This window comes from Aquarana catesbeiana, linkage group LG12 (assembly GCF_042186555.1).
Source record: "Aquarana catesbeiana isolate 2022-GZ linkage group LG12, ASM4218655v1, whole genome shotgun sequence".
In the NCBI taxonomy this organism is placed as follows: domain Eukaryota; kingdom Metazoa; phylum Chordata; class Amphibia; order Anura; family Ranidae; genus Aquarana; species Aquarana catesbeiana.
In genome coordinates this window covers 19,211,014-19,235,922 of record NC_133335.1, presented here as the reverse complement: position 1 = coordinate 19,235,922, position 24,909 = coordinate 19,211,014, and the positions used below count along the sequence as shown (strand labels likewise).

The 24,909-nt window shown below is 47.3% G+C and overlaps 1 protein-coding gene across 10 annotated transcripts in view; it reads right to left on the bottom strand.

Annotated features, from left to right (window-relative positions):
• Positions 1-24,705, bottom strand: part of LG12H20orf96 (linkage group 12 C20orf96 homolog) — a 50,273-nt gene extending 25,568 nt beyond the window's left edge. The window contains exons 1-7 of one of the 10 annotated variants that reach the window (XM_073607303.1): positions 24,540-24,704; positions 22,900-22,981; positions 20,756-20,829; positions 18,499-18,628; positions 15,220-15,332; positions 11,657-11,806; positions 10,988-11,087 (exon numbers count right to left, since the gene is read on the bottom strand). In XM_073607303.1, coding sequence (XP_073463404.1) covers positions 10,988-11,087; positions 11,657-11,806; positions 15,220-15,332; positions 18,499-18,628; positions 20,756-20,758 — 496 coding nt within the window. In that variant the 5' untranslated portion in view covers positions 20,759-20,829; positions 22,900-22,981; positions 24,540-24,704. Of the gene's footprint in view, positions 1-10,987; positions 11,088-11,656; positions 11,807-11,973; positions 12,118-12,325; positions 12,557-15,219; positions 15,333-18,498; positions 18,629-20,755; positions 20,830-22,899; positions 22,982-24,539 lie in introns of those variants that run through there. The other 9 variants (XM_073607302.1, XM_073607304.1, XM_073607305.1 and 6 more) reach the window with 9 other exon arrangements.
• Between the last annotated feature and the right edge of the window lie 204 nt (positions 24,706-24,909).

Here is a 24,909-nt window from a genome sequence, read left to right as displayed (position 1 = left end):
CTGTATGTGGCCAGAGGTGCGGGGGCGCTGGTGTATGCAGTACTGTATGTGGCCAGAGTTGAGGGGGTGCTGGTATTTGCAGTACTGGATGTGGCCAGAGGTGCGGGGGCGCTGGTGTATGCAGTACTGTATGTGGCCAGAGGTGCGGGAGTGCTGGTATTTGCAGTACTGGATGTGGCCAGAGGTGCGGGGGCACTGGTGTATGCAGTACTGTATGTGGCCAGAGGTGCGGGGGCGCTGGTGTATGCAGTACTGTATGTGGCCAGAGGTGCGGGGGCGCTGGTGTATGCAGTACTGTATGTGGCCAGAGTTGAGGGGGTGCTGGTATTTGCAGTACTGGATGTGGCCAGAGGTGCGGGGGCACTGGTGTATGCAGTACTGTATGTGGCCAGAGGTGCGGGGGCGCTGGTATATGCAGTACTGTATGTGGCCAGAGGTGCAGGGGCACTGGTGTATGCAGTACTGTATGTGGCCAGAGGTGCGGGGGCGCTGGTGTATGCAGTACTGTATGTGGCCAGAGGTGCGGGGGCGCTGGTATTTGCAGTACTGTATGTGGCCAGAGGTGCGGGGGCGCTGGTGTATGCAGTACTGTATGTGGCCAGAGGTGCGGGGGCGCTGGTGTATGCAGTATGTACTGTATGTGGCCAGAGGTGCGGGGGTGCTAGTGTATGCAGTACTGTATGTGGCCAGAGGTGCGGGGGTGTTGGTGTATGCAGTACTTACTGTATGTGGCCAGAGGTGCGGGGGTGCTAGTGTATGCAGTACTGTATGTGGCCAGAGGTGCGGGGGCGCTAGTGTATGCAGTACTGTATGTGGCCAGAGGTGCGGGGGCGCTAGTGTATGCAGTACTGTATGTGGCCAGAGGTACGGGGGCGCTGGTGTATGCAGTACTGTATGTGGCCAGAGGTGCGGGGGCGCTGGTGTATGCAGTACTGTATGTGGCCAGAGGTGCGGGGGTGCTGGTGGCTCCCAGCTCTTCCTGGAGAACTCGGAGACGCTCGGACACTCGGGAACTGTTGACACTCTTAGATGCTCTGACGCACGTTACGCCCGCCCCACCCAGCTGGGAGTGTCTCTGAGCGTCTCCGAGTTCTCCACGTAGCGCTGGAAGCCACCAGCACCCTCGACCTCTGGCCGCATGCAGTACTGCATACACCAGCAGCTTTACTACATGGATTGTACTGCTCGTATATCAAGTCAGCGCTCGCATATCAAGTCAAAATTAAAAAAAAAAAAAAATGTTGCTCCTCTTTCAAAACACTTGTATACCGCATTACTCTTAATCCAAGGTATTACTATACCTACCTTTTCCACATGTTTGCAGGCCGGTCACCTTACAAACGACTCTTCTCCTTTGGTGGGCAGTCTTTGATGATGTAGAGAGCAGCACTGATGTCAGCATCGCTCTCTCCATCTTTACACTGTGAGTGCAGGGTGACATGGGGACACTTTCTCTGGGGCAGGTCCATGACACCCTGCACTCAACATTATTTTCTCAGTCCATTGCAGTATCATTCACCCTGGAGGACTGGGGACATCTTGTGGTTAAAGGGAATTACTGCATGGGGCAACCTCTAAGTGGAGGTGAGTATTGCAGCCACAGCTGCAGAAGGCCCTTTAAAAACAAAAAAGGTGCATCAGAGGTCACCTAAAGTCTGACAGCGGCTGCCTTGTCAACAGCAAGCCCCCACATAGTACCTCTCTACACCTGGGCATGCATAAGGCTATCAAATGGAGATGGCAGCCGAAACATATCGGCCGAAACATATAGGCTGAAAATGATGTTTTCAGCATTTTGCTGATAGAGAAAAAGGTGCTGATAATGGCGCCGAAAACACATGGGCTTTTACCGCGATTTCCGGCTGCACTCACACCGCTGCGTTTTGTATCACAGGCAGATTTGTCGCGATTCTGCCTATGATTTTAAAGCGCCCAGGTGTGAATGAAAAAATTAAAAAATAAATAAATAAATCGCAGAACATACATTTGAGATGCCATTCATTTGAATGGCAACTAAAATCACGGTGCAGATCCGCCGCGATTGTCGAGCGATAAATCACAAGGGAAATTTGCATCGCGTGAAGCTTGTCGCCCCCCCCCCCAAAAAAAAAACACAGAATGCAGCCTTACTGTGCTTATGGTGTGTTTTTTGCAGGTCATGTGACTCAAAAACTGCATCAAAAATGTAACACAGGTGCGTTATTGATGCATTCTTGCTGCGGTTTCAATGCATTTCAACGGGGGGGGGGTTTGCGTTTTTTTTTTCTCTGACCAAAGATGCAGCAAACAAGATTTTTAACACCACGGAAGCGCAACAGGCCAGTGTGAAGAAATACATAGAATTTAAAGGGATGCATTTTCTTGAGCTTTTCTTGCGCTAAAGGTGCCGGTAATGGTAGACAAATTTATATTAATTTAAATTCATGCCATTAAATAAAAAGTTGAATACAATATATTCTGGCCATTCCCCAGTTGATGTCCGCTAGTGACGAAACACGTAGGGAGGAGCCTAAGACGGTGACGTCATCACGTTTTTACTCTCAGGAGGTGGATGGGTGGACCACACAGGAAGTGAGCAGAAGTTTTTGGAGATGTTCCGTTTTTAACCAACAAACATTGTACCGCTTTCAAACAGCTTCTAACTTGTAATTACAAGCCTATTTGTTTTATTAAACCCATTTTATACAGTATTATGCTACGGGAGCCTTTCTTTTTATGTTTTCTGAGTGCCATCGGCACCAGCTACAGTTCCAGGCGGCCTTTTACTGGTCTTGGGGAGACCTAATCATTCCCTATGTTTGGTGAGATCACCGATTAGTGATCACGGCGTTCTGGTAAGCAGATTATTTTCTCACCTGGGTGTGGAGCTGGAAGCACTTATATGAAGGATTTCCTCACTGCAAACTATCACTCTTATTTGGATGGGCGTTCATTGTTCAGTATATGGACTTTAATCCCAATGAGACTCTGCTTTAGTTTTCTTTTTTCACCTTACTTTTCTTCAACAACATTTTTGGGACTTTGCTTTAGTTTTCTTTTTTCACTTTGTATTTTTCAATGAAATTTTGTATTAGTTTTTTCATCGCTTGTTTTATTTATCACTACGTTTATCAGTGCTGCATTTACTTTTTATACCATAATATATTATTATTATATAATATTCAGAATTTTCGGTTTCGGTACCAACATTTTTACACCTCTATTATCAGATAGCAGCCCCACAGTTAAGACGGTACACTCACTTGTTCCTCTGTCCTGTCAACTACCTGACCACACATTCAGTATGCGAATGGTCTTAAAGCGGATCTTCACCCTCCCCGCCCCACCCCATTTTTTTCATACCCATCGAAACTTCGTTGTGGTTTATAACCATTTTAGTTACTCACCCACCCAGTGGATCCAGCGGTGTCCTGCAGAATACTCTTAGAATTAGGACACTCGGTCCTGCACCGCCATCTTCTTATGTGACGTCAGATGGACCCATAGGAGCCAACGGGTCTCCCGATGTCATCACATAAGAAAATGACCCGCCACTAGGCCCCGCCCCTCTCAATAAAGGACTATACCTCCTGGGATATGTGACATGCATATCCCAGGAGGCGCAGCATTCCCAATGCACGTTATTCGCCTAGGTGAGTGATGTGTATAAGGAAAGGGGGGCCTTAAGTTTTCACACACAAAAAAAGTAAAAAAAAAAAAAAAAAGAGCGTTCTGTTTGTAGAGAAGGAAAAGAGAAGTGGAGAGGAGAGAACTTAAATTTGAGGGTGAAGATCCACTTTAAATAACAGGGCTCCTTATCGGAAATAAAAACTTTGAGGACCACCCCCTTCTACCATCCGAGCTTCCCTATTGGTCAGCAGGGTCTTCCATCACATAAAAGAACCAATAAGGAGGCAATGCCAAGTTTTACCTTCATGATCAAATGTACAAAAAAAATTCTGAATGACCTCAAAAACATCTCAAACTGCTGTCATGGATACAGGCCTAAAACCTGCCGACACAGGCCCTGATCATTTTGACATTCTCATACAGCGGTGTGTTATTCTTCCATATGCTTTGTTTGCCGGTGGGAAAACAAAGTCGCAAGGCCGGTAGGTCCAGAAAAGGGAGTACATGTGACGTAGTTCCTACCCCCCATGTAGCTAGGCTGGGGATTGGTAATCGGTGACTCAGGTACCCAATGGGGGCAGAAGGAGTCATCAAGCTGAACCTCCAGCACTGCAAGGGTTAAATGCTCAACACGTCTAGGGGTAGCGGAAAAAGCTGTACTACTTACCCCATTTCACGCTCTGGCAGGTTTTTACCAATCTGTGTCCAGTAAGCTTGTTTCTCTTCAGTGCTTTGGCCCACAGCCAAACTCTGACGCCCTCAGGTACAATGCAGGACCAGTAGTCCTGCATTGTACGTGAGGATTACGAGGGCCCATTCTCAACCCTGAGTGCCCATTTTGTTTTTCCTTAACCAGTTCCCGATTGCCTGCCGTACATATACTGCGGCTAGGCGGCTCTATTGCGCAAAACCACGTATCTGTACATGATTTTATCCAATAGCCAATGGGGGGGCGCGCGCGCTGCCGGAGGCGCGATTGTGTGCTGATTGGCCACAGGGGGAGTCAATCAGCGGACCCGGCAGACATAGCGTACCTGTATGTGATTTTGTTCAATAGCCACTGGGGGGCGTGTGCGCTGCCGGAGGCGCGATTGTGCGCTGATTGGCCACAGGGGGAGTCAATCAGCGGACCCGGCAGACATCGCATACCTGTATGTGATTTTGTTCAATAGCCACTGGGGGGCGCATGCGCTGCCGGAGGTGCGATTCTGCGCTGATTGGCCACAGGGGGAGTCAATGAGTGGACCCGGCAGACATAGCGTACCTGTATGTGATTTTGTTCAATAGCCACTGGGGGGCGTGTGCGCTGCCGGAGGCGCGATTCTGCACTGATTGGCCACAGGGGGAGTCAATCAGTGGACCCAGCAGACATAGCGTACCTGTATGTGATTTTGTTCAATAGCCACTGGGGGGCGTGTGCGCTGCCGGAGGCGCGATTGTGCGCTGATTGGCCACAGGGGGAGCCAATCAGCAGACCTGGCAGACATAGTGGACCTGTATGTGATTTTGTTCAATAGCCACTGGGGGGCGTGTGCGCTGCCGGAGGCGCGATTGTGCGCTGATTGGCCACAGGGGGAGTCAATCAGCAGACCTGGCAGACATAGTGGACCTGTATGTGATTTTGTTCAATAGCCACTGGGGGGCGCGTGCGCTGCCGGAGGCGCGATTCTGCGCTGATTGGCCACAGGGGGAGTCAATCAGTGGACCCGGCAGACATCGCATACCTGTATGTGATTTTGTTCAATAGCCACTAGGGGGGGCGCGCGCGCTGCCGGAGGCGCGATCGTGTGCTGATTGGCCACAGGGGGAGCTAATCAGCAGACCCGCCGGACATCCCAATGTCCGCCGGCCACCAACGATCGCTCCCCACAGAGACAGAACGCCGGTCTGCCAATGTAAATAAGCAGACCGTCGTGCTGTCAGGCATAGACACTGTGATCTAGTGTTCCTACTAATCAGGAACACGGATCACAGTGTCCATGCTGTGAGCCCATCCCCCACCCCCTCACCCCCCACAGTAAGAAAGCACAATTGGGGAATACACTTAACCCCTTGCTCGCCCCTGATGTTAACCCCCTCCCTGCCAGTGTCATTTATACAGTGTCAGTGCATATTTTTAGCACTGTTCACTGTAATAATGTCAATGGTTCCCAAAAAAGTGTCCGATCTGTCCGCCGCAATGTCACAGACCCGCTAAAAAAAATCGCTGACCAATCAATATACGCTTATTGGGATTTTTTTTTTACCAAAAATATGTAGCAGAATACATATTGGTCTAAATTTGTGAAGAAAGTTGATTTTTAACATTTTTTTTATTGGATATGTTTTATAGCAGAAAGTAAAAAATATTGTTTTTTTTTTTTATTTTTAAATTGTCGCTCTTTTTTTTTATTTATAGTGCAAAAAATAATAACCGCAGAGGTGATCAAATACCACCAAAAGAAAGCTCTATTTGTGGGAAAAAAAGGACATCAATTTTATTTGGTTACAGCGTCGCACGACCGCGCAATTGTCAGTTAAAGTAACGCAGTGCCGTGTCACAAAAAAATGGCCTGGTCATTAAGGGGGTAAAACCTTCCGGGGCTGAAGTGGTTAACTTTTTTGTGTGAGTATAGATCTATGTTTGTCTCAAGCATGTCTGAAGCCATTTACTGTTGACTATCTCACTACCTCTAATGGAAGTTTATTCCAATCATCAACTACCCTTTCAGGAAAATACTATTCGTTCCACTACCTCTAGACTTAACCATTTAAAGTGGCATTGGACCCAAAAGCAAACAATTCCTATACTGCAGCTCACCAATTATTAGATGTGATGGCTTCAGTAGCTTCTTTTGTAGGCTTTTTCTCTTTTATTTTCATTTCGTGATCCTTCCAAGTCTGTTATCTTTGAACAGAATAGGCTCTTGTGCATACTGTATGTAGCAGTTAGAGTGTTGAGACAAACCATTTACCACTCACAGGGGTGCTTACAATGATCAGATTGTATATATTCATGTAAAACCTTTATCCCAAATGTAAAAAAAAATAAAATGTTTTGCTGTAACCCTTTGTGTAACTGCAGTGTGAGCTGGAGTTATGCTTCAATTTGTTAGTGTATCTAAATCTGCTAGTACATACAACACTCCCCTCCCAGACGGACAATGCTTCTGTCCAAAGGTGCCCCCTGTGCTCCTTCTTCCAGAGTGGGGGGTGATCTAATACAGGAGGTGAGTTACTGGCCAGATCACCGGGTGAAAGCAGAGGGGGGAAAAAGCCTAAGAAAAAAAAAAACAATTGCAGCCACCACATCTAATGATTGGTAATCTGCAATATATGACATTTTTGGTTTTGGGTTTAGCCGCTTCCCGACCAGCCGCCATCATTATAACGCGGCAGGTTGGCTTGTTCCCACAAATCGTCGTAGATGTACGTCGGCTCCTGAACTCAATTTTGTGGGCGCGCGCTCTCATTGGCCAGCGGGGGAGCCAATCAGCGGGTCCAGCGGACTCGATGTCTGCCGGCCACCCGCGATCGTTCCCCGCAGTGACAGGACGGTGTAAACAAGACAGATCTCCGTTCTGACAGGGGAGATCACACAGATCCTGTCTTTCTGCTATGCAAGAAGACAGATCTGTGTGTTTCCCCCAGTTACAAAGTCCCCCATACAGTTAGAAAACACAGTGAGGGAACACATTTAACCCCTTGATCGCCCCTGAGGTTAACCCCTTCCCTGCCAGTGTCATTAGTACAGTAACATTTCATATTATTAGCACTGATCACTGTATTAATGTCACTGGTTCCCAGAAAAAGTGTCCAATCTGTCCGCTGCAATGTCGCAGTCCCACTAAAAATCACAGATCACCACCATTACTAGTAAAAAATAAATAAGTAAAAATGCCATAAATCTATCCCCTATTTTGTAGATGCGATAACTTTTGCGCAAACCAATCAATATACGCTTATCGCGATTTTTTTTTTTAACCAAAAATATGTAGCAGAATACATATCGGCCTAAACTGATGAAGAAATTTTGTTTTTTTCACATATTTTTTTGGGGAAATGTTTTATAGCAGAAAGTAAAAAATGTTTGTTTTTTTTTTTTGTTTTTAATTGTCGCTCTTTTTTTGTTTATAGCGCAAAAAATAAAAACCGCAGAGATGATTAAATACCAACAAAAGAAAGCTCTATTTGTGGGGGAAAAAAAAGACGTCAATTTTGCTTGTGTACAACGTCGCATGACCGCGCAATTGTCAGTTAAAGTAACGCAGTGCCGTATCGCGAAAAATAGCCTGGTCAGGAAGGGGGTGAATCCTTCTGGGGCTGAAGTGGTTAATACCGCTTTAAGGAGTGGGGAACGTTTGGATGGCACTGCAGGGGGGGTATCCTTTACAAAAGTCTTTCAGCCAAACTTTCAGCCATTTGTGAACTACTTCCCCTCATTCCTGCAGCTAAAACAGAGTGCCAGGGGAGCAAAGGGAAGATGAGAATAAGCAGCTGTGGAGACTAGAATTAAAGAAAAGCTGTTGTTTTGCCATACATGGGCAAAGCATATATTTAATAAATATAGTTTAACCACTTGACCTTCATAAGATTTACCCCCCTTCATGACCAGGCCATTTTTTTGCTATATGGCACTGCGTTACTTTACCTGACAATTGCGCGGCCGTGCGACAGTGTACAGAAATCAAGTTTAAGTCATTTTTTTCCCACAAATCGAATTTCTTCATAAAATTTAGGCCAACATGTATTCTGCTACATATTTTTGGTAAAAAACAAAACAAAAACAATAAGCGTATATTGATGGGTTTGCGCAAGTTATAGCGTCTACAAACTACGGTATATATCGTGGAATTTGTATATTTTTTTTTTTATACTAGTAATGGTGGCGATTAGCGACTTATAGCGGGGCTGCGATATTGCGGCGGACAGTCGGACACTGACACTTTTGACACTTTGTGGGAACCAGTGACACCAATACAGTGATCAGTGCTAAAAATATGCACTGTCACTGTATTAATGACCCTGGCTGGGAAGGGGTTAAACTTCTAGAGCGATCAAAGGGTTAACTGTGTGGCTAACCTGTGTTTTTGTGTTTACTATGTGCTGCTTTTACGAAGGGATGTGCTTTGCAGAAACACAAAATCCATTCCTTCCCCCACTGTCAGAATGGAGCTCTGCCTCGTTTACATAGGCAGAGCTCTGTTCTGTGTCTCTGTCTGACGATCGTCAGGTGCTGGTGGACATCCAGTGCCTGGCACCCGCAGATCGGCTTCTGCTGTATGTAATCATAGCAGAAGCGGCCCACCAGCGGCTCTCGCTCCCTCTGTAGGCAGAAGTGCAGAATGACACATATACATTATATATATATATATATATATATATATATATATATATATATATATATATATATATATATATATATATATATATATATATATATAATTCTGCACAGGGGAGCCGCCCTGTAGCAGTAAATCTGCTATGGGGTGGTCAGTAAGTGGATAAAATCCTTTTCATCATCACCTGATCAGGACACTTCTAGTTTGGGCACAAAAAGGACTGGAACCTCCAAAAGGAGCGCAATTTTAAAGCTTGACATGTTTGGTATCTATTAACTCGGCGTAACATAATTTTTTTTTTATATTTTACTAAAAATTGGGTTATGAATTGTGTTTTTTTTTTTTTCTTTTTAGTGATCGATCGATATCGTTTTTTCGGTGCCGATTCAATATCGATATTTCAGCCACCTCTTAGGCCGATATTGTGTGCCGATATTCTGTACATTTAAAAAAAAAAAAATGTTTACACTTTTTTTTATCACTTTTATTGCTGTCACAAGGAATGTAAACATCTCTTGTGACAGTAATAGGCAGTGACAGGTACTCTGTATGGAGGGATCGAGGGTCTATAATGCCCTGTACACACGATACGAAAATCGGACGACCGATCGTCCGTTTTTGTTTTTTTTGCATGCTAGTCGTATATCGAACCTGAAGAGTTTACAAAAGTTACGAAAATTCTAGTATGACAGAATAAAAAAAAATTGGAAGTGATGTCATGTGTTGCAGTGTATTTGTATTGTATTTTTGGACGACAACTGCACTGATCGTACCGTGAGAAATTTTTCGCGCTTGTCCAATAAAATAATATCAGATGGACTGTTGTGATCGGCTCTCGAAAGCTTTGTTCTAACGATCCGATTATTGTACGATCGCGTCGAAAGCGGTATTTTTTGTCTGATTTTCGGATCGTGTGTACGGGACTTTAAGACCCCAAACTCCTCCTCTGGCCTTGAAAGTATTCAAAATTTCAAGATCGGCGTTTTTGAAAATGTTATATTTTTTTAAAACTGGCGCCAGAAATCCGGGAGATTATGTCATGACATCGCTTCCAGGTTACTAGATCCGAGACCCGAAAGAAGCATCGGCTTTATTCGGGTTTTAGGCCAGCCGGCGGACATGCCGGCTGGTTGCTCCGACCTCCCAAGGTTGGACAGAAGAGCCCGGGCGAGTGGCGGCGTCCCCTCCCGCTGCTTGTTCCACCCAAAAATGGAACTTTCGCTTTAAGGGAAGGTGATCCCCTGACATGCCACATTTGGCATGTCATTTTTTTGGGGGCAGCGCATACCCTCTTTTTAGAGGATTCCATCTCCCACTTCCTCCCGGGGCTCCGGAAGTCAGTTCACTACTCCCCCCCTACCTCTCGGCAATCATCTAGGACACGTCACAGGTCCCGGATGATTGCCCGGCCAGTCACAGCGCGGCTCGCGCATGCACAATGCATGCCCATCTGTGAAGCCACAGCCAGGCGCCCACAGTGATTATGCCGGCGCCGCAGAGAAGAGGGGGGGGACTAACGGGGCTTCGTTCCCCCCCGCATTGCTGGACCCTGGGACAGGTAAGTGTCCAATTATTAAAAGTCAGCAGCTGCAGTATTTTACAGCTGCTGACGTAATTTTTTTTTTTTAAAACTCCGCTTTAAGATTCAAAAAGGTGTACTTTTTCCCACAAAATTACTTTTGAAAAACCGCTGCACAAATACCACTAACGGGGCTTCGTTCCCCGTTAGTGGTATTTGTGCAGCGGCTTCGTTAGTGACATAAAAAATTGCAAAACCCATCAATTTATTCTCTAGGGCCTCTGCTTTAGAAAAAAATATAAAAAACAAACGTAAAAAAAAAAAAAGTGCCAGAAAAAGTTTGGTCCTTAAGTGGTTAATTACAAGAGAGCCCATAAATACCCCCCCCCCCGCCACACATACACACACATGATGCTGTATGCCCCCATTGATGGGGATTATCATTCTGCTGACAAATCTCTTCTTGATAAATTTTATTGCTATAAGTACAATTATAGACAACATTTCACACAAGCACTTTTTCCTCGGATATTCTCACCAGTTAAAGTTTCCTGTCTTTCTGCTCTGGTCTTCTCCAGATCTTGTTGAGCGTCCCGAATCTGCCGGTCAGCCCAAAGCTGAACCGCTAGGACATTACTCTAAGGGAGGACAGACAGACAGACAAAGGGCTAGGACATTCTTCTAAGAAGAGGAGGACAGACAGACAAAGGGCTAGGACATTACTCTAAGAAGAGGAGGACAGACAGACAAAGGGCTAGGACATTACTCTAAGGGAGGACAGACAGACAGACAAAGGGCTAGGACATTCTTCTAAGAAGAGGAGGACAGACAGACAAAGGGCTAGGACATTACTCTAAGGGAGGACAGACAGACAAAGGGCTAGGACATTACTCTAAGGGAGGACAGACAGACAGACAAAGGGCTAGGACATTCTTCTAAGAAGAGGAGGACAGACAGACAAAGGGCTAGGACATTACTCTAAGGGAGGACAGACAGACAAAGGGCTAGGACATTACTCTAAGGGAGGACAGACAGACAAAGGGCTAGGACATTACTCTAAGGGAGGACAGACAGACAGACAAAGGGCTAGGACATTCTTCTAAGAAAAGGAGGACAGACAGACAAAGGGCTAGGACATTCTTCTAAGATAGGAGGACAGATGAAGCCACGAGGACTAGACTATAGATACCATCTTAGCAGGACTTACCCCGGCTCTGTCATACTGCAGCAAGTGTTGGGTGGCGCTCTTCATGCTCTCATCTTCCATTTCAGTAATAGTTTTCAGCAGTGTGGCATTGTCCTGCTCTAGGCGCTGGCAGCGGGCACGCAGCGTAGACACTGATGTTTCGTTATAAGGCTAGGTAAAGGAGAGGGGGAAAAAAAACTAATAAACTTTGTGGAATATGAAAAGAAAAGTCACAGCAACTATTCAGTCTCCACTTACCAATCTATACCAATGAAATGTAAAATAAAATTGTCTCATATGGGTTATTGCATTCTTTTTTTTTATAAAATAAGGCTTACGGTAAGGCCTGCTCCAAATAACTCAGGAAATATTCAGAGTTAAACATCCAACCCATATTATGTACCACGTTACAACGCTGCTAACATTGCTTGTACCCCATTTATACCCATTATATACAGTATGGAGCAATGCTTCTAAGTAGCAAGGACAGTGGACAGGTCACAGTTATAAAAGATAATATGTTTGTTGGATGTTGCTGACATCTAGTGGTCATTGCAAGAACTCCATTCAGAGTAAAATATGGTCTAATTCTCTGTAAGATTTTAGAAAAAAAAACACAAGGATTATTAAAAAAAACAAAAAAAAAATGTACGTCTATTATGTCTCCATGCCTCTAAGTGTGTTACATACCTGCAGTGATATACAATTTAGCTCCTTGGTCTTTCACAGCCAAGCAGGCCTCAATCAGGAAAGGAACTGAGCTGCTACCATGCAAACTGAGCTTTCTAAAACATTGTTCTGTGTAAGCTCTGTTGCGAGTCATAATATTTTAATACACGTGTCAAACACAAGGCCTGCAAGCTGAATCCGGCCCGTAAGGCCATTTCATGTCAGCCTAGCATCTCTCCTGCAGCTGTGGCACCCCCCCCCCCCCCCCCTTCGCCTCTGCCTCAACCTTGTCCCAGCAGAGAAGAGAACAGAACTTCTCCTACAGATCCTGTGGTTCTCTTAGTGGCCGTGAAGTGGCTCATCTCTGCTCCCCACCATCTCAGCAGTCATCAACAGAGAGGATAGAACTCCTCCTACAGATCCTCTTTGTGCAACCACAGCACGCCCTCATCAGACTCCGGCCCCCCTCCAGACCCTGCATTTTCTGCTTCCCAACGGCTTTCCTCTGGCAACTGCACAAGGTAAGGGGGTGCACTGTGATATAATGGAGAGTGGAGGACTCTTGATGTCCGATGTTGTGTGTGTGTGTGTGTGTGTGTGTGTGTATTGACATCTGATGCAATGGGGGGGGTTCTATGGATATCTACTCTTACAGATACAATCAGCCTTTGGGGACACCATAATGCTAATGCGACCTGTGATTAAATTGAGTCTGACACTCCTATTAGAATACATATACAAATAAATACTATACTAAAAGTAAAACTGCCATAGAAATAACCCTGAGTCTGCACTTTCTGATATCCTTCTGAAGATGCTAGTTTCAGGTAGCCATGTGAATTCTTTTCCTTCTTTTTTTTTCTAAGGGTCTTCTGGCTGGTCCAGTGCCATAGTTCACTCCCGGTGGTGGTATGGGGTGGGCTTTACAGCTGCACAGCCCAGGCTGTATGATGACATTGCTTTTTGTCTCTTTACCACTCCTCCTGAAGAAACGGTTTATACCACGAAACGGGTAGAGGAAACAATGTATACTCCACTCCAACAGAAGCTCTACAGGGGAACCTGTTAGTAGTCAGTTACTTGTGGTGTATTTTTTAATACTTCTGTATGTTGGCTCTTTTTTTGATTTGTATTAAAGCTTGATTTTTTTTATCATAACCATTGGGTCATTGTATCAGTACCGAGTCCATTAACCATTTTAGGTGGTCATGTGTATTGGCCAGCATCAGCAACTGCCCCCACATTTCCACCTTCCCAATTCTTCATATTTCAATTTGAATGATGGTACTTTTTTTACTTTATATTGATTATTAATATATGAGGCCATACTCAAATAAATTTGTCATTGCTTCAAGGGGTGATCCCATGACATCCTGAGCTCAGAGGAAGTGGGGTGAATCCATGACATCCTGAGCTCAGAGGTAGTGGGGTGAGCCCATGACATCCTGAGCTCAGAGGAAGTGGGGTGAGCCCATGACATCCTGAGCTCAGAGGAAGTGGGGTGATCCCATGACATCCTGAGCTCAGAGGAAGTGGGGTGATCCCATGACATCCTGAGCTCAGAGGAAGTGGGGTGATCCCATGACATCCTGAGCTCAGAGGAAGTGGGGTGATCCCATGACATCCTGAGCTCAGAGGAAGTGGGGTGATCCCATGACATCCTGAGCTCAGAGGAAGTGGGGTGATCCCATGACATCCTGAGCTCAGAGGAAGTGGGGTGATCCCATGACATCCTGAGCTCAGAGGAAGTGGGGTGATCCCATGACATCCTGAGCTCAGAGGAAGTGGGGTGAGCCCATGACATCCTGAGCTCAGAGGAAGTGGGGTGAGCCCATGACATCCTAAACTCAGAGGAAGTGGGGTGAGCCCATGACATCCTGAGCTCAGAGGTAGTGGGGTGAGCCCATGACATCCTGAGCTCAGAGGAAGTGGGGTGAGCCCATGACATCCTGAGCTCAGAGGAAGTGGGGTGAATCCATGACATCCTGAGCTCAGAGGAAGTGGGGTGAGCCCATGACATCCTGAGCTCAGAGGAAGTGGGGTGAGCCCATGACATCCTGAGCTCAGAGGAAGTGGGGTGATCCCATGACATCCTGAGCTCAGAGGAAGTGGGGTGAGCCCATGACATCCTGAGCTCAGAGGAAGTGGGGTGAGCCCATGACATCCTGAGCTCAGAGGAAGTGGGGTGAGCCCATGACATCCTGAGCTCAGAGGAAGTCGTGTGATCCCATGACATCCTGAGCTCAAGCAAAGTGGACTGAATAATGTCAGCCGTCATTCAATCTGGAAGACTGAGGACATCTTGTGGTGGAAAAGAAATACTGTGCTCTGGACTTAAAGCATTTGTGTTACCCCAACACTTCATATTCCTGATAGGAGATGACATTGTGGTCAGTTCGCTAGCTGTGCTGGGAACTCCGTGTACTCTCCTCCAATGATCAGATTTGTCCTGACACTCCCCCCGCTGCACAGCCATTCACTGGGAAGCTCAGTGTGCTGCTGCTTCTCCTCCTCCCCCAGCTCTCATGCAGCTAAGAACAGAGGGAATGTGATCACTTATAAAAAAAAAAGGGGAAAAAAGGTATTTATAATGTTTCTATACAAAAATGGTTTGCCTTTCATTTCTATTTTAAGTTGAATGGATTGTTTTATAAGGTGATTTACAATCACTTTAACAGCACAGAGAGGAACCCCAGAACATTTTCTACTCTGCACAAAAGTGACTATTGCAGCAAATTCTCTTTCTTTACTTTAAATCTTAACAGGCTGTTTTTCTTTTGGGCCCTACCATTTTGGGGTGTTTTGTTCCAGGGATCAGCGAGAAAGTGGGACAATTTTTTTCAGAAGCCAGTAATGGCAGGCCAAATATTTCTCAGCCTACAGGTTAACTTTAAAGGAATACAAGAAATACCTACTAGCAGAAAGTGATTGCTACGCGTGTCTCTTGTCTTATGGTGTTTCTTGTCTAATCGCCGGTCTGTTGTTGAGCCTGGAGGTTTGCCTCTTGTCCTTTTTGGACTGTCAGTTCCTAATAAATACATACATACATTAAGACTTATAGGGAGAGATTTAACAAAACTGGCGGTCCGTTTTTACCCGATTTCACCATAGATGATAGCGGGACTGTGTCCGTCTCCACTCAGCACAGTAAATAGATGTGGACTTGTCATCCGCCTGCTCAGCAGGGTTCAACGGATCGATCCCCCCGCTGAGCAAACGAAGCACACTAAACGGTGGAGCCCGTGTGAAAGGGGCCTAGATTCCAGAAGCTGATTGGTTACTGTGCACAGTTGCATCAGATTCTGTGTGCACCAGTTTTAATAAATTCCCCCCATAGTGAATAAACAAAGCAATAGCTACAGGAGTTGAAATCCTGGTATGATTTTTATTGCACAGTTACACTGGCCCAGCTTGGACCAAATGTAAGTAAACATATTCAATACACGTGGGACTACTGTGGAAGCGGAGAATTACCGTAGAAGTCACCACTACAGGGATAGCCTCGGTCTTCTAGGTCCTGTTCCAGCTGCCATTTACTATTATTTAATACTAGTAGTTCTCGGCTTGGATGAGGTTGAGATTGTGACATCACCGCTCTTCTTTTCTGCCTTGTCCAATCTGAGAACACCTTTTATTCTTTGAAAAAAATATAGGATGTTCTGTGAACGGCTGAGCAAGCAACACCCTGAGTTCACTATACAGAAGGGCAGCCACTCAGGACAGGACACAGAAGACTACGGGGATCACTGTACTAATGGTGACTACTATAGTGAAAAGTAAAAGTAAAAGTTTTATATTATGTGTTCTTTGTTATGAAATGTCTGATCGATTTGTTTTATCTTGATAGTGAGACCTGTTTTCTTTCAACCAACCCCAGTGTGTCCTGAAGAAGCAATAGCGAAACACGTTGATGTACAGGGGCTCACTACCATCTATTCGGTGCTAATTTTCGGTTTATGTTAGACACCCTTGACCATCAATGTGTATTGTACATTTTTAACTTTTTTTTCCAAATGACCTGTCTGTTGCAACTTGTTGTTAATAAAATATCCATTTTATCATACTCTTGTCCATTGCCTGAAAAGTCCGAACCAAGGCCTTATTGGCCCCTTATTCTTTTCCTCTTCTGAGTGAACAATATACGGATATGGCCATAGGAGTGTTTCTTCGACCATTTACTATAGTGATTCAGTGCTTCCACAGTGGCCCTACGAGTATGGAATATGTATACTTTGTGACAGTGCGGGGGCCCTGCCATGGTATGGTACAAAATTGGTATAAAAAGGACACAGGATTCTCAAAGGTGCAGTTTGTGAAGCTCAGGCATATTTATTGTCAATGGTGAAAGCTGGGCTCTATGTTTTCTCCGAATTTATTATTTCCTGATCGGGACCTGGCGTTTGACGGTTTCCGAAGTGTCTTGGGTGGGAAGTAACCTTTAATCCTGTGTCCAGGCTTTGCTAGTTGCTTACTGCCTATGTGAGGGCACAGGTATTCATGATGGATATATACCAGATCTGAGCATAGCACTGATCTGCTCAGGGTAGTTGCTGCCGCGTTGAGACAGAGCCCTTTCAGGAGATTGGGTTGTTCCTATCAGAGACTGCGTGTCTACACAGGACTGGGAGACCGGGGGGGAAGAACCTTGTTTGGAGGCCAGGAGTGGGCCTGTGCAATGAGGTTCTGCAACCAAGGCTAAGCAATATATAGGGGTTATTAGTTCTCGTGGTGGATGCATTTGTACAGTGAGTCCACGGCAGACAGGAACTATAGTTAAAGGCCTGGTATCCCACGTTTATTAAAAAGAAAAACCAAAGTTCACTAGCTTGCCCACGCAGGGGTTGTTCTCCAGCAAATACAAATAATAAAAGGAAATACCAAGCCACCTGGCTCTTAAAGTAGAAGTCCACCCTAACACTAAAATCCCTACATCTACAGACATCCACAATCTAACGCTAACCTATCTAGCCCTGTACAGAAGAAATCACTATACATACCTTTTTTTTAAGCCAATCTGACCCGATCCTACACTGAGCTGTCATCTGCGGCTTCTCTGTGGAGGGGGGTGCAGAGGACACAGCCGACAACAGAAGCCCCATAGTAAGTCTATGGGTAACATCACTACCCATTCATTTCCCAGCCGTTGTCGGCTGTGTCCTCTGCAGAGCTTCCGCCTCTGGAGATCAGATCGGCTTCAAAAAAGGTATGTATACTGATTTCTTCTTTACAGGGCTAGATAGGTTAGAGATAGATTGTGGATGTCTATAGATGCAGGGATTTTAGTGTTAGGGTGGACTTCTACTTTAAGAGCCAGGTGGCTTGGTATTTCCTTTTATTATTTGTATTTGCTGGAGAACAACCCCAACGTGGGCAAGCTAATGAACTTTGGTTTTTCTTTTTAATAAAAGTGGGCTACCAGGCCTTTAACTATAGTTCCTGTCTGCCGTGTACTCACTGTACAAATGCACCCACCATGAGAGCTGATAACCCCTATATATCAACTTTAAGGCCCCTTTCACACTGGGGAGGGAGGGGCGTCAGCGGTAAAGCGCCGATTTTTAGCGGCGCTCTACCGTCATTTTAGCGGAAGTATTCGGCCGCTAGCGGGGGGGTTTTACCCCCCCCGCTAGCGGCTGAGAAAGGGTTAAAAACCACCGCAAAGCGCCTCTGCAGAGGCGCTTTGCTGGCGGTATAGCTGCGGTGTTCTATTGATATCAATGGGCAGGAGCGGTGGAGGAGCGGTATACACAACGCACCTTCACTGCTCCAAAGATGCTGCTAGCAGGACTTTTTTTTACTGTCCTGCTAGCGCACCGCTCCAGTGTGAAAGCCCTCGGAGCTTTCACATTGGAGACACAGCAGCGGCTGTTTCAGGTCGGTTTGCAGGCGCTATTTTTAGCGCAACGGCGCCTGTAAAACGACCCTGTGTGAAAGGGGTCTTATTGTTCTGAGCTCCAACAATGTAACTATGCAATAAAAAAACTATACCTGGTGTTCAGCTTTAAAGGGCTATACAGAGATCCAAGGAGCCTTATTTATAAAGCTGGTGTATGGGAACAAAAATGAATGTATCTATTAGCCAATCAAATGCTTCATCTTTTTCTAGCTGGGGAAAAAAGACAACTGTAGCCTGACTGGTTGCAATACATAGCATGTACAGTTTTACTTTCTGCCACCTCTAGAAGATATGTTACCTATAGGAGGCAGGCTCTTTGCATTGGTCTCTATCACACCCCTGTGGTGCTGGACACATGGGCCCTTTGAGGTCCTGCAGGCTACACAGCTGTGTCCGTTCATTGTTCTCCTCTGCCACTTGCTGTAGTCCTGGTGAACAGAAAAGAAAAAAGAGCAATATTATCATGTTTTACCTGGGGACAGAAGATTACACAATCTAGCCAAGGGTTCTATAAAGCAAAGTAAAAAATAGAGTGCCAGCGGGGGAGGCAGATATAGAAAGTAAACCCTGGGTGAATAAACCATTTTTTAGTCACCATGTGAAGCTCTTGGTTGCAAACCCTCACACACCCCCCAGTGAAGTGACTGGCCTCAGGTGATACACAGAGATGAAACATATCCTTCTACATAAGTTGTACCTGTTTACCAGTAGCCCTCTCTTTTCCAGAGCTGTTCAAAGTACAGAATTTCGCAAAACATTTCTGGAGGTCAAGAGACAGTGGGTGGGATCTGATATCACAAACTTCACAGCACAGAGCTGAGTGTAATCTGGCACCTGAGTGGAGGGAATAGACCCCCCCCCCACCTCTACACAGTCTCATAGAGAAACAAGCACAGCTCAGGCTGGCAATCGCCTGCTGTGTGTTGGAAGGGGGAAGGCCATCCCCAGGATTCCTTGCTGCCAGCATAAACTGTTATACGTGACTAGTGCTTATAGCACAGAAAGGAGACAGCACCCACTAGGTGCTTTGGACTGGCAAGTATACACTATAAAAGGATATACTTTGTTCATTTTTCATTTCTGAGGTTTATAACCACTTTAACTGGTGGCCCGTCTATACTCATGACCCCTTTTTCCAAAGTGTCAACTGTTCTCTTTCCATTAAAGTGGAACTCTGGGCCAAAAAAAAATTACGCCTACAATGCAGGTTGTCACTAGAAGTTGTTATTCTGTGTCCCCATGTAATGTAATTTAATTGACCAACTGAGTACAGGAATTTGGTCCCATAATCCACGTGTCAAACACAATCCGGCTCACCAGGTCATTTCATGTGGTCTTTACACCTCTCCTGCAGCTGGGGCACCCCTCCAGTCTCCGCCCCCAGCTTTTCTCAGCAGTCGGTAGCAGAGAGGAGGACAGAACTCCTCCTCTAGATCCTGCGCATCTCCATGCACCTGTGGAGACGCTCGTCTCTGCCCTACCCCCCCCCCCCCCAAACTCAGAGAAGGACAGAACTCCTCCTGCAGATCCTGGGCCTCTCATGCAACCACAGCACCCCTTCATCTCTGCCTCCCCTGGTCTCAGCATTCAGTAGGCTCCGGTAGCTGAGTCCAGCCCTCCTCTGGTCCTCCTCCAGAACCCTGCACTTTCTGCTTCCCAGCATCTTCCTGGCAGCAGCACAAGGTAAGTGGGTGCACTGTGATGTAAGGGAGAATGGGGGACTCTTGACTTCTGATAGTGGTGGGGCTCTTGAGATCTGATGTAAGGGGGGGGGGTGCTCTGGACATCTAGTCTTACAAATGCAGCCGGCCCTCTGAGGGCAACCATATTTCTGATGCGGCCTGCAATGAAATTGAGTAATTGAGTTTGACAGCCCTGCCATAACCTGTGCAGGAGGAGGCTCAGTGAATCCACCTGCCCAGCAAAGGTCATGTGACCAAAACACATAGACTTTTAGACACGCGATTGGCACCAGAGTAAATCTGAAGCAGTACTTCCTCCAGAAAAAGTAAAAATTCAAGTCCTTTGATTACTCTGCATATATGCATATCAGCGAGACTGAATATTTAAAGTGGGTGAGTCGCGACGACCATTAAAAACATCTGCTCCCTGCAAGCCAAAGGGCTTACAAATGTGCTAAGCAATGGCAGATTTATTAAAACGGCATACATAAATAACATTGTTCCACCACCCCGCTAAGTATGGGGGGCGCACAAAGAATGGATAAAAGATGGAGGGGCTGCAGACCTTCGGGCGAGGTAATTATTTCGCTGCTGACATGTGCATGGCTGGCAGCTAACACAATCTAAAGGTCTGCAGTGTTACATAATTTAGTTATGTTTCAGACTGTCTGTACAAAATGTTCTGACTACTGTATTCCTCCAATCGCCGACACCATCTTGTGGAGATGGATGGTACTGAGAATTCCCGACTCCCCCACTAAATTGCTGGAGGGAAAAGCTGCTCCGCTCGGATGTGATCAGACTTTATCATCAAATAAAAAGTGATATAAAAAGACCAGAATGAGATCACAGAGAGACGTCCTTGTATCTTACCATGAACAAGCCTGTCAGCCTCAGAGCCGCTCTTTGTGTCTGTGGGATGACTTTGGCCGACGTTTAGATTCTCACTGCGGGAATACAATCAGGAAAGTACCGTTCTCTGTGATAGCCTGGCAGATAAAGAACGTTATATCTATAGATCTAATAGTGTGTCACCAGAGTCACAGTCCTCTACATCTCCAGATCTGACCGTGTGTCTCCAGAGTCCTCTACATCTCCATATCTGACAGTGTGTCTCAAAAGTCACAGTCCTCTACGTCTCCAGATCTGACCGTGTGTCTCCAGAGTCCTCTACATCTCCAGATCTGACCGTGTGTCTCCAGAGTCCTCTACATCTCCAGATCTGACCGTGTGTCTCCAGAGTCCTCTACATCTCCAGATCTGACCGTGTGTCTCCAGAGTGAGCCACAATCCTCTACATCTCCAGATCTGACAGTCTGTCTCAAAAGTCACAATCCTCTACATCTCCAGATCTGACAGTGTGTCTCCAGAGTCACAGTCCTCTACAGCTCCAGATCTGATAGTGTGCCTCAAAAGTCACAATCCTCTACATCTCCAGATCTGACAGTGTGTCTCCAGAGTCACAGTCCTCTACATTTCCAGATCTGACAGTGTATCTCCAGATCTGATAGTGTGTCTCCAGAGTCACAGTCCTCTACATCTCCAGATCTGACAGTGTGTCTCAAAAGTCACAGTCCTCTACGTCTCCAGATCTGACCGTGTGTCTCCAGAGTCCTCTACATCTCCAGATCTGACCGTGTGTCTCCAGAGTCCTCTACATCTCCAGATCTGACCGTGTGTCTCCAGAGTGAGCCACAATCCTCTACATCTCCAGATCTGACAGTGTGTCTCAAAAGTCACAGTCCTCTACATCTCCAGATCTAATAGTGTGCCTCAAAAGTCACAATCCTCTACATCTCCAGATCTGACAGTGTGTCTCCAGAGTCACAGTCCTCTACATCTCCAGATCTGATAGTGTGCCTCAAAAGTCACAATCCTCTACATCTCCAGATCTGACAGCATGTCTCCAGAGTCACAGTCCTCTACATCTCCAGATCTGATAGTGTGCCTCAAAAGTCACAATCCTCTACATCTCCAGATCTGACAGTGTGTCTCCAGAGTCACAGTCCTCTACATCTCCAGATCTGACAGTGTATCTCCAGATCTGATAGTGTGTCTCCAGAGTCACAGTCCTCTATATCTCCAGATCTGAGAGTGTGTCTCCAGAGTCACAATCTTCTACATAGAGTCACAGTCCTCTACGTCTCCAGATCTGACAGTGTGTCTCCAGAGTCCTCTACATCTCCAGATCTGACAGTGTGTCACCGGAGTCACAGTCCTCTACATCTCCAGATCTGAGAGTGTGTCACCGGAGTCACAGTCCTCTACATCTCCAGATCTGACAGTGTGTTTCCAGAGTCCTCTACATCTCCAGATCTGAGAGTGTGTCTCCAGAGTCACAGTCCTCTACATCTCCAGATCTGACAGTGTGTCTCCAGAGTCAGTCCTCTACATCTCCAGATCTGACAATGTGTCTCCAGAGTGAGCCTCAGTCCTCTACATCTCCAGATATGAGAGTGTGTCTCCAGAGTCACAATCTTCTACATAGAGTCACAGTCCTCTACGTCTCCAGATCTGACAGTGGGTCTCCAGAGTCACAGTTCTCTACATCTCCAGATCTGACTATGTCTCCACAGTCAAAGTCTTTTACATCTCCAGACTCAACAGTGTGTCTCCACGGTCACAGTCTTCTACATATCTAGATCTAAAAGTGTTTCTCTGAAGTCACAGTCCTCTACATCTCCAGATCTGACAGTGTGTCTCCAGAGTCACAGTTATCTACATCTGTCCCGTAGCTCTTCAGTTGGATTGCAACACATAGGCCAGTCTTCCCTCCCTATGTGCATTAATAAACCTTGGCCGCCCATGACCCTGTCACTACTTTGGACCACTTTTGGTTGGCGCTGACCACTGTAGACCAGGAACATCCCACAAGAGCTTCAGTTTTGGAGTTGCTCTGTCCCAGTTGTCTGCTTTTAACACATCAGTTTCAGGAACAACATATACAATTGCTGCCTAATATATCCCACCCACTTTTAGCTGCCACTGTAATGAGATAATCAGGATATTCACTTTACCTGTCAGTAGTCAACTTGTTATGGCTGTACCTCTTTGTCACTAGAGCTGACAGTCATACAGAACTCCCCATTCATGGCTCTGCTGGGAGGCAGAAGGAAATTATTATTCTTACGAGAGTTTCTTCACATAGACCAACTCAATGTCCGCCTGTCTGTCCCTGGGAGGCTGTCCGCTGTCTGTCCCTGGGAGGCTGTCCGCCTGTCTGTCCCTGGGAGGCTGTCCGCCTGTCTGTCCCTGGGAGGCTGTCCGCCTGTCTGTCCCTGGGAGGCTGTCCGCCTGTCTGTCCCTGGGAGGCTGTCCGCCTGTCTGTCCCTGGGAGGCTGTCCGCCTGTCTGTCCCTGGGAGGCTGTCCGCCTGTCTGTCCCTGGGAGGCTGTCCGCCTGTCTGTCCCTGGGAGGCTGTCCGTCTCTCTGTCCCTGGGAGGCTGTCCGTCTCTCTGTCCCTGGGAGGCTGTCCGTCTCTCTGTCCCTGGGAGGCTGTCCGTCTCTCTGTCCCTGGGAGGCTGTCCGTCTCTCTGTCCCTGGGAGGCTGTCCGTCTCTCTGTCCCTGGGAGGCTGTCCGTCTCTCTGTCCCTGGGAGGCTGTCCGTCTCTCTGTCCCTGGGAGGCTGTCCGTCTCTCTGTCCCTGGGAGGCTGTCCGTCTCTCTGTCCCTGGGAGGCTGTCCGTCTCTCTGTCCCTGGGAGGCTGTCCGTCTCTCTGTCCCTGGGAGGCTGTCCGCCTGTCTGTCCCTGGGAGGCTGTCCGCCTGTCTGTCTCTGGGAGGCTGTCCGCCTGTCTGTTCCTGGGAGGCTGTCCGCCTCTCTGTCCCTGGGAGGTTGTCCGCCTCTCTGTCCCTGGGAGGTTGTCCGCCTCTTTGTCCCTGGGAGGTTGTCCGTCTGTCTGTCCCTGGGAGGCTGTCCGCCTGTCTGTCCCTGGGAGGTTGTCCGCCTCTCTGTCCCTGGGAGGTTGTCCGCCTCTCTGTCCCTGGGAGGTTGTCCGCCTCTCTGTCCCTGGGAGGTTGTCCGCCTCTCTGTCCCTGGGAGGTTGTCCGCCTCTCTGTCCCTGGGAGGTTGTCCGTCTGTCTGTCCCTGGGAGGTTGTCCGTCTGTCTGTCCCTGGGAGGTTGTCCGTCTGTCTGTCCCTGGAAGGTTGTCCGTCTGTCTGTCCCTGGAAGGTTGTCCGTCTGTCTGTCCCTGGGAGGTTGTTTGCCTCTCTGTCCCTGGGAGGTTGTCCGTCTGTCTGTCCCTGGGAGGCTGTCCGCCTGTCTGTCCCTGGGAGGTTGTTTGCCTCTCTGTCCCTGGGAGGTTGTCCGTCTGTCTGTCCCTGGGAGGTTGTCCGTCTGTCTGTCCCTGGAAGGTTGTCCGCCTGTCTGTCCCTGGGAGGTTGTCTGCCTCTCTGTCCCTGGGAGGTTGTCCGTCTGTCTGTCCCTGGGAGGTTGTCCGTCTGTCTGTCCCTGGGAGGTTGTCCGTCTGTCTGTCCCTGGGAGGTTGTCTGTCTGTCTGTCCCTGGGAGGCTGTCCGCCTGTCTGTCCCTGGGAGGTTGTCCGCCTGTCTGTCCCTGGGAGGTTGTCTGTCTGTCTGTCCCTGGGAGGCTGTCCGCCTGTCTGTCCCTGGGAGGTTGTCCGCCTGTCTGTCCCTGGGAGGTTGTCTGTCTCCCCAGCACCTGCAGGGAGTCTCCTCTCTGTATATGGACCTCTCTTATCCGGCTTCTCTGCTCCCCTCTCCTCTGGTCTCTCTCCATGAGTTCTCACACATGTTGCAATCCCGTTCCCCTGGCAACAAGGTCACAAGACGCCTCCAGCCGCCATCTTACCCCACCCAGGCGTCCCAATATGGCGGCCTCGCCTAACCTTGGTGCGTTGTGGGCCATGGCCGGCAGAGGGAGCCCGCATGCAGCGCCGAGCTCTGGTCACGTGGGGCGGAGCTCGTGTGAGGTGAGGCGTGAAGGCGCGCGGCGGGGTGTGTTCAGGAGGAGATGTCTGGGGAGTCTCGTCTACACGTCACCATGGCAACGGGAGTGCCAGGAGGAAGAA